At 56.6% G+C, this 9,674-nt stretch overlaps 2 protein-coding genes across 2 annotated transcripts; one reads left to right on the forward strand and one right to left on the reverse strand.

Annotated features, from left to right (window-relative positions):
• Positions 1–6: 6 nt before the first annotated feature.
• On the reverse strand, positions 7–4,641 carry ZSWIM3 (zinc finger SWIM-type containing 3). Its single transcript, XM_075571800.1, has 2 exons — positions 3,740–4,641; positions 7–2,188 (listed from the first exon to the last, which is right to left on the reverse strand). Exons 1-2 carry the CDS (start codon positions 3,892–3,894, stop codon positions 139–141), a joined length of 2,205 nt encoding a protein of 734 aa, XP_075427915.1. The 5' UTR covers positions 3,895–4,641; the 3' UTR covers positions 7–138.
• A 97-nt stretch (positions 4,642–4,738) lies between these two features.
• Positions 4,739–9,171, forward strand: ACOT8 (acyl-CoA thioesterase 8). The gene is made up of 6 exons (XM_075571801.1): positions 4,739–5,017; positions 5,815–5,951; positions 6,470–6,695; positions 6,854–7,011; positions 7,637–7,828; positions 8,088–9,171. Exons 1-6 carry the CDS (start codon positions 4,896–4,898, stop codon positions 8,204–8,206), a joined length of 954 nt encoding a protein of 317 aa, XP_075427916.1. The 5' UTR covers positions 4,739–4,895; the 3' UTR covers positions 8,207–9,171.
• Positions 9,172–9,674: the final 503 nt, after the last annotated feature.

Consider the following 9,674-nt stretch of genomic DNA (forward strand, 5'->3'; position numbering starts at 1 on the left):
CAATAAATATCAGACACTCTTCCTAATGATCTGATTTGTAGTCCAAGGTTCCAGTCCTCAACAGGACACCTGAGCTAATACCTCTTGAAGGTCACTGTGGCTCAGTTATTCCTATCTTGTTATTAGTCAGTGCGAGTCTCAGCTTAGAGTCCGGTGAGGGTCCACTCTGTACAGCTCACAACTGCCCACGTTCTCTTCCTCCTCCAGAGGCTCCTTCTTTACCCACTGGTAGGGCAGCTCTTTGATATCCTCCGGCGCCGGACACTGGCCTTCACCAGCACCCGAAGCCTTGCTCCAGATGTCCACGATCATCTGCAGAGTGGCGCACCTGACCTCCAATTCATATCCCTCACACTGCAGGAGCAAGTTAGAAAGCTCCTTGGTCAAACTCTTGATCTTGTTGCTTCGCTCCTTGGCCTCATCCTCACTCCCCGTGAAGCGTTTCACCGTGTCCTCGAATTCCCCCTCTGACAGGGGCTTGTGCAGTTTGTATTTCCTTTGCCAGTTGACACAAACAATGGTCTCTACCACCGGCTTCCCACGTGAGAGCAGCATGCTCAGGATGTGCCGGCACGGCAGCTGGTAACGGCTACTGAAATGGCAGGTGCAGGAGCGGCCGTTGGCAGTGACCACATGTGACTCCTCCAGAAGCTGCACTGCAATGAAGCTTTTCTGCGTGTTGATGATCTGCGTGGACTTCTGCACCACCTCCCACTCTATTAGGCATAGCTGTCTCCCCAGCTCTGTGCAGTGTTTCCGTATGGAAGCCACTATGGCAACGTTCATCTTCGGATTGGTGAATGACTTTACCACCGGAGCGGGAGCAGGAGCGGGAACGGGAGCAGAAACGGGAGCGGGAGCGATGGGGCGGTAGATGGGCAGACTGCCAAGTGTGATGGGGGTCCTCTTTTTATTGCTCTTGTTCTTCGCAGACAAGCTCAAGGAGCAATCCCTCAGGTTCTCCAGACCCTTGCTGTTGAAGCAGTCGGAATATTCGACAAACTGCTGGATATTCGACTCCATGGAGCTCTGCTTTCCAAATAGTCCAGAGATCTTGTTAGTGACCAGCTCCAGGCTGTCAATGTAGGTGCTGCAGAAACACAAACCCTTCTTAACATGCATGTACCACAGCAGCTCACAGGTGAACCAGTGGGTACTCAGGTAATCGTAAAGCTCCTTGTCCACGGTGGATTTCACCCTATCCGCCAGTTGGGAAAGCGTCTCAGGGGACGTGCAGAACACTGCATCGTGCAGCGCACAGCGCAGCCGCTCCTCAGAAGACTTTCCCTTGGCTGAAGACTTTACCCTGGCTTTGCTCTCAATCAGACGCGCCGTGTGGTACACGGACAGCAGCACCTTGGCTGAAGGGAAAGCCTCTTTTAGGACTTCTCTGTGAGCACAGGACAAGTCCGTGAAGACGACCCTTATCTTTGACCAATCTGGGTTGAAGCCCTGGAAGATGTTGAGCATTTTGGAGACGCTGTCTGCGCTGTCCTCCTTCAGGAAGGAGAAGTGAACCACTTTTCCCACACGCTCTTTGGTCTCCACCAGGAAGGCATACAGGATATAGTTGTGCTTGCTGGGCATGCGGTGCAGCAGGAGGCTCTCCGGAAACTTCACAAATAGGCTGCGCATTTTACTTGTCTGGAAGCCCAGCCGCTCCAACTCTTGCTGGTCCCCAACAGTCATCGTAGCCAAGGAGCCCACGTCTGCCAACAGAAAATTATTTATCACCTCTGCCAAGCGCATTACAGCAGCGGCAGAGACCTCCTCCTGAGGGAGCTCAGAGACACCACTCTTCTCGCTGGAAGGAACAGTGTAGCAGGGGGTCTCGGAGATGGTATTCTCCACCTTGGAATGGACAATGCTCTGCGTGGGAGAGGTGGGTTCAGGGAGAGGAGACTCCGGAGTGGCATCTTCATCTGAAAGGGCAGGAGACAGCCTTTCACTGCACAGCTTTTTAAAGGGAGTAGCCAGACTCTTTGCTGTAGCAGGAGGGGAGACAGGTGAGAGACATTCCTTCTTCACCTCGATGTGGACATGATTAGAATTCTCTTCGTTTACCACCAACCTGTCCAGTTCCTCATCGTACTGCAGAACAAAGAAGGCCGGGCAGCTGCTCTCCTGAGACTTTCTCTTGCGGTTGTGTCCCTGCGGCTGGGAACAGCAAAACTTCACCTGTGTAAACCTGCAGAGCAGCAGACGAGAGAAGAGTAAATTGTGACACCCACGTAAGCGGACAGCATTAACAAGCGAGAGGCAGAACAGAAGCCCATTCCCTCAAATGCTACTGTAAAATAACGTTTCAGTTGGCTATGTTCAGTCAAGAAATACAGAGCGTCGTCTGTCTGGAGAACACGATGCTGTAACTCCTCTGGCACAAAGCCTATAACCTGTATAGCCAGTTCATGCTATCTAGTCATACAATCAGAACCACACACGCAAATAAAGAAAATCCCATGCAGACAGACACTGCATCCATCTGTGGTCACCACTCCAGGTTGCCAACGCACATTACTCACAAGGTCACTCCTACGCACGCAGCCATGCGCGATCCTCACCCACGCACGGTCCGCACGTGAGGTCATCCCCACACAGCCATGCGCGGTCCGGAGACGAGGTCAGTCATGCACGCAGCCAAGCGCGGTCGCCACGCGAGGTCATCCCCACGCACGCAGCCATGGGCGGTCCTCACCCCCACGCACGCAGCCATGGGCGGTCCTCACCCACACAGCCATGCGCGGCCGCCACGCGAGGTCACTTCCACGCACGCAGCCATGGGCGGTCCTCACCCCCACGCACGCAGCCATGGGCGGTCCTCACCCCCACGCACGCAGCCATGGGCGGTCCTCACCCCCACGCACGCAGCCATGGGCGGTCCTCACCCCCACGCACGCAGCCATGGGCGGTCCTCACCCACACAGCCATGCGCGGCCGCCACGCGAGGTCACTTCCACGCACGCAGCCATGGGCGGTCCTCACCCCCACGCACGCAGCCATGGGCGGTCCTCACCCCCACGCACGCAGCCATGGGCGGTCCTCACCCCCACGCACGCAGCCATGGGCGGTCCTCACCCCCACGCACGCAGCCATGGGCGGTCCTCACCCCCCACGCACGCAGCCATGGGCGGTCCTCACCCCCACGCACGCAGCCATGGGCGGTCCTCACCCCCACGCACGCAGCCATGGGCGGTCCTCACCCCCACGCACGCAGCCATGGGCGGTCCTCACCCCCACGCACGCAGCCATGGGCGGTCCTCACCCACACAGCCATGCGCGGCCGCCACGCGAGGTCACTTCCACGCACGCAGCCATGGGCGGTCCTCACCCCCACGCACGCAGCCATGGGCGGTCCTCACCCCCACGCACGCAGCCATGGGCGGTCCTCACCCCCACGCACGCAGCCATGGGCGGTCCTCACCCCCACGCACGCAGCCATGGGCGGTCCTCACCCCCACGCACGCAGCCATGGGCGGTCCTCACCCCCACGCACGCAGCCATGGGCGGTCCTCACCCCCACGCACGCAGCCATGGGCGGTCCTCACCCCCACGCACGCAGCCATGGGCGGTCCTCACCCCCACGCACGCAGCCATGGGCGGTCCTCACCCCCCACGCACGCAGCCATGGGCGGTCCTCACCCCCACGCACGCAGCCATGAGCGGTCCTCACCCCCCACGCACGCAGCCATGGGCGGTCCTCACGAGGTCACACACACACAAAGCTATCCCTGGTCCTTACGTGATGTCATGGCGCACGCTGGCCCCATGCTTGCGGTTGTGGTACCGCACCGACACGCTGCTCCGGATGTTGTAGCTGCTCTTGGTCTCCTCTTTGTAAGAGTTGAAGCTCTCCTTGAAATCTTCATAATTGAGGAAGCAGCTTCCCACTTGCATAGCGGACGTCTCGCCCCAGCTGGGCGGCCTTGGGTCACTGCGATCCGGTGATGGGATCCGCTTGGGGACTGTGGAGGGTATATGGCAGGCTGTAGGTTCCCAGAATCGGTGCAAGGTGCGCAATAGGCAATAGCTGCTGTGTATGATGGGAATGCGGGATAAAGCTGCCTCTGATTGGTCCGGTGTTATGGGGGGGGTGGGAAGGGGGAGAAGGTCTCTAGCACTTACAGGGGCTTCAAGAGTGCGATCCCTGAGTGCGGGAAACTCTATATGGGTCCCCTGGCTCTTTCTAGCTCGGGACCCTGGCTCTGTCCTGTGGCTCCTGGGAGATGTTTCTAGCTGGGGGGCCTTTGGGAGTGGCCTCTAGCTAGGGCCCCTGGCTCTGTCTTGTAGCCTGGCTCTAGCTGGGGCCCCTGGGAGCTGTCTAGCTGGGAGGCCTTTGAGAGTGGCCTCTAGCTGGGGGCCCTGGCTCTGTCCTGTCTTTAGCTGGGGCCCCTGGCTCTCTCTTGTAGCCTGTCTCTGGCTGGGGCCCCTGGCTCTGTCCTGTGGCTCCTGGGGGCCTCTTTCTCCTTAGTTTGAACGCCGCTTCGGCACTGACCCGACCCCCACACCCTCCACTATATACTAATGACAAGGCCCCGCCCACTAATATACAGCCAATCAGGGCTACGATTATATAGGCGCGTGCCACAGCCAATCAGTGAGGCGACGTGTTTGTCACGTGATTAGAAAACAGACCAATCATACTTTCCCTATCGCCCCCTTCCTATAGAGGCAATAAATGTGAGCGGACTGACAGGATCGGCAGCCAATCAGAGATGAGTATGAGAGCACCGGCCAATCAGTGAGCCCTAGTCGACCGGATGTTGCTCTTAGTGACTTCCGGCTTTTTTCATCTCCTCGAGTCCATCGGAAGGGGGAGGGGAGCTTCCAGCAAGCTTCCCATCCCCGGTACGGGTCCAAGGGTCGTCACGTGATGTGGCTGTCACGTGATAGGGAAGATGGCGGCCTCTCTACAGCCGGAGGATCTCCCGGATCCCGAGGACACGAACCCGGTGGATCTCAGGAGCGTCCTGGTGACCAGCGTTCTGAACCTGGAGCCGCTGGACGTGGATCTGTTCCGGTGAGAGAGACAGGAGCGAGGAGGGGGGGAGGCAGATGGAAATGAGGGCTATGTGGGTGAGAGGAGAGGTGGATATAGGGGGGCTATGTGGGTGAGAGGGGGTTATGTGGGTGAGGGAGAGGTGAAGAGAGGGGGTTATGTGAGTGAGACGGGGCTATGTGGGTGAGGGAGTGGTGGATATAGGGGGTTATGTGGGTGAGGGAGTGGTGGATATAGGGGGTTATGTGGGTGAGGGAGAGGTGGAGAGAGGGGGTTATGTGTGTGAGTGGGGGCTATGTGGGTGAGGGAGAGGTGGAGAGAGGGGGTTATGTGAGTGAGAGGGGGCTATGTGGGTGAGGAAGAGGTGGATATAGGGGGTTATGTGGGGGGGTGGGGGAGAGGTGTGTTATGTGGGTGGCTAGACAAGGGGAACTGAAGGAAATAGGGGGTTATGTGGGTGGGGAACAGAAAGAAATTGGATTTATGTGGTGGGGATGGGGAGAGGTAGTTATGCGAGAGGGGACAGAAGGGAATAGGGGGCTATGTGTGTGGGGGGATGGGGGACCGTATCGGTCTTCGGGGGCGGGTTGTGTCATTCTGAGGACCGGTCTGAGATGTGAATTCCTCACTATACCGTGTGTGGTTAGTTAAAGGGACTGGGAGTAAGGTGGCCCTGTTTAAATGTGATAATGCATAATACGTGGGCGCAGCAGTGCCTGGGCCACGGAAAACTGACTCTCGCATTCACACCAGGATGGCCCATTTCTAATTTTGTCATGTTATTGCAAAGGTAACCCACTTCTCGTCTCACCCTGCAGGGGCTCACACCACTGGGTACCTGCCACACAGAGGTTGTTTGGGGGTCAGATCGTGGGTCAGGCGCTGGTAGCAGCAGCCAGGTCTGTGAGTGAGGATGTGAACGTCCATTCTCTGCACTGCTACTTTGTGCGAGCAGGTACCCTCTGACCCCACATCACATCGAAATGTCTGTAACGCCCCTCACCCTGATCCCGTGTGTCTGTAACGCCCCTCACCCTGATCCCGTGTGTCTGTAACGCCCCTCGCCCTGATCCCGTGTGTCTGTAACGCCCCTCACCCTGATCCCGTGTGTCTGTAACGCCCCTCACCCTGATCCCGTGTGTCTGTAACGCCCCTCACCCTGATCCCGTGTGTCTGTAACGCCCCTCACCCTGATCCCGTGTGTCTGTAACGCCCCTCACCCTGATCCCGTGTGTCTGTAACGCCCCTCACCCTGATCCCGTGTGTCTGTAACGCCCCTCACCCTGATCCCGTGTGTCTTGTACGCCCCTCACCCTGATCCCGTGTGTCTGTAACGCCCCTCACCCTGATCCCGTGTGTCTGTAACGAACCTCACCCTGATCCCGTGTGGGTGTGTCTGTGCCGCCATGCTGTATCCTGTGCCCACCCGGCTACCAAGACCTGATAACTCTGCGTGTGTCCTCACACTCTCAGGGGACCCCAAAGTTCCGGTTCTGTACCAGGTGGAACGAACCCGGGATGGGCGCAGTTTCAGCGTGCGCTCGGTGAAGGCCATACAGCATGGGATGCCCATCCTGACATGTCAAGCCTCCTTCCAGTGTGCACAGGAGAGCCCCCTGCAGCACCAGTTCACCATGCCCACTGTGCCCCCTCCAGAGGAGCTGCTGACCCGGGAGGAGCTTATACACAAGTACTTACGGTAAGTACAGCTGTCTCTCCCGCTCCTACTCCAGTACTTACAGTAAGCGCAGCTACCTCTTCCGCGCCAGTACTTGCTGTAAGCGTGGCTCTCTCCCGCGCCAGTACTTCTCTCTCTGTGGTGGGCACAGTGTTGATATCTCCCCTCTCCCTTCCCAGGGACCCCTCTTTGGTGGAGAAGCACAGACTGGGTCTGAACAAGATCCTGGCCCAGGAGATTCCCATCCTGATCAAACCTGTCAACCCACCAGACATGTTCCACCGCCAGCCACAGGAACCACGTCAACTCTTCTGGGTGCGGGCACGAGGACTCATTGGTGAGAGCGGGTGTCACGGGAAAGCAGAACTTACCCCAGGGATCAGGGCAAAGCAGTTCAATAAAGAGTTTTTTATTCCAGCCGGAGCCTGCAGGCACATCACAGATCAGAGCTATACTTGTTGACAAGGGGGATCGGAGCTCACTAACAGGGGTGTACGGGGGGCTCTGAGCTCAGTAACACGGGGGGTATCCGAGCCCCCTAACACACGGGGCATACGAGGCAACTGAGCTGGCCGGGTGCCACATTGAAGGCTTTCCCAGGGCTTTCTTCCACACTGTTGGGGTAGAGACCGTTCAGACCTCTGGTACACCTCTCACTAGAGCACTTTCACATCTCCTGCTTAAAGTCCTGCTCTCCGCTGGCCCCCAACCTCGTTCTCTGGTGTCTCCGGCACAGCCTTGGGTCGTGGAGGGAAATACAAATGGGAGCAGCGCCCACCAGCGGGAGCTCGGCAATAGTTTCCCCCTGCCGGCAGGATATCCCTCTGTCTGCCTCTTCTCCTCCTTTCCTCCTCCCCCCGCCCCCCCCCCCAATCTCCCCTCGTCCCTCTCTGTCTCTTCCCCCTCCCGTCTTTCCTCTCTTGCCCCTCTGCCTGCCTCTCACCCCCGTGCGTCTCTCTCAGGCCCGGGTGACATGAAGCTGCACTGCTGCGTCGCTGCCTATATCTCAGACTATTCCTTCCTGGGCACCGTGCTGCTCCCTCACCTGCAGTTCCGTATGCGATTCATGGCATCTCTCGACCACTCTATGTGGTTCCACGCGCCCTTCCGGGCCGACGAGTGGATGCTGTACGAGTGCGAGAGCCACTGGGCTGGTGAGTTGGGCGAGGATCCGGGGCCACGAGTTTGTTGGGTGGGGAGCCTTGGCTGTGTGTTAGTTGGGTGGGGGGTGGGGAGCCTCTGCCATGGGTTAGTTGGGTTGGGAGTTTTGGCTGCGTGTTAGTTGGGTGGGGGGTGGGGAGCCTGCGGCGTGAGTTAGTTGGGTAAGGGACGGGGAGCCTCTGCCATGGGTTAGTTGGGTGGGCGGGCCTGGGCTAGTTTAATGCCGCTCTTTGTATGTTTCCATTCTCACAGGAAGCAGTCGCGGACTGGTACATGGGCGCTTGTGGCGCAGGGACGGGATCCTTGCAGTCACGTGTGCGCAGGAGGGTGTGTTCCGTGTGCGACAGGACCCCCCCAAAAGCAAAATGTGAGCGCAAGCCGCATGCCCCCACGGGGGGGGGAGGGGGAAATCCTCCAACCAATATGCAGCAATTGGAGACTGAACCAATCAGAACCCTGGCAGTGGTGCAGCCAATGAGGGACCCCCTACCAGCGGAGCAGCCAATGAGGGACCCCCTGCCAGCGGAGCAGCCAATGAGGGACCCCCTGCCAGCGGAGCAGCAGGTTGAAGGGGCTAAAATTTCCATTTGTAAATAATTAGACCAAACAAATAGATTATATTAAGGAGTGTAATTGATGCAGCGCACGAATCTTCACTTTTGCTAAATCGGGAGCGGGGGAGCTGAAAGATTCTCGTCTGTGCCTTCCACGGAGCAGGAGAGTATTACTGGCCCTCTCCGGAGTGGGGGAGACTGTATGTTAATGTTTAATTCATCGTTATACAGATCGCTCACTGCAGTACTAACAAGTTGGGTATATCACAGTAATAGTTCTAATACTCACTGCAGTACTAACAAGTTGGGTATATCACAGTAATAGTTCTAATACTCACTGCAGTACTAACAAGTTGGGTATATCACAGTAATAGTTCTAATACTCACTGCAGTACTAACAAGTTGGGTATATCACAGTAATAGTTCTAATACTCACTGCAGTACTAACGAGTTGGGTATATCACAGTAATAGTTCTAATACTCACTGCAGTACTTTATTACAGTGTAGTGTTGGCATTCCTTGGTACCTGCCTTTTCCGCGCAGGACTAATACCTCCTGAGCTTGTGCGGTGGCTCAGGAGACCCCGGGATGTGTGTGCAAATGTACAATGTATCTTCCGTTTCTCACTTTGTGGGGAGGGATTCCCACGTTCTTTCCCATATTATTGCCAGTCTTGCAGATATACTGTTGGGTACATTTTGTGGAGTCAGAGGGAGAGGAGGAGTATGTCAAATCCAACACCGTAAATAAAAAAAAATCGTCCTTTTCCATATATACAATATACCGAAATGTTGTTATTCCCGTGATGGTGGATGGGGGGGAGAGGGGGGGAGAGGGAGGGGGAGGGTTGCTTCCAGATCTTGGCAATGTTGCATCTGGCGACATTGAGTATTTTTTTAGATGATTTTTGGATTTGTTTTTATTTATGGGTTTCCCTAATATTGTATATAATGGGTCATGAGGGATGTCGATCTGCAAAATACTATTAATTAGGGTAAACAAAAACAGAAAGGCCCAGCGCAACATACAAAGTGACACAACATACAGTACAACACATCAGTGCTTATCTGCTCGTGAGTAAGGCCGTGCCTACAGTGCCGTTGATGGCGACACGACGGGTGACGCCACCCGTCGTGCCGTTGATGGCGACACGACGGGTGATGTCACCCGTCGGCGAAAGTTATATTTCGCCAGGAGCTGGCGTCGCGGATTTCCGGCCATTTGATTGGTTCAAGGGCAGTCACGTGAGGCGACAGCCCTTGAAAAATAACATTTTTACGGCTA

The sequence above is a fragment of the Ascaphus truei genome, chromosome 15, assembly GCF_040206685.1.
Source record: "Ascaphus truei isolate aAscTru1 chromosome 15, aAscTru1.hap1, whole genome shotgun sequence".
NCBI classification, from domain to species: domain Eukaryota; kingdom Metazoa; phylum Chordata; class Amphibia; order Anura; family Ascaphidae; genus Ascaphus; species Ascaphus truei.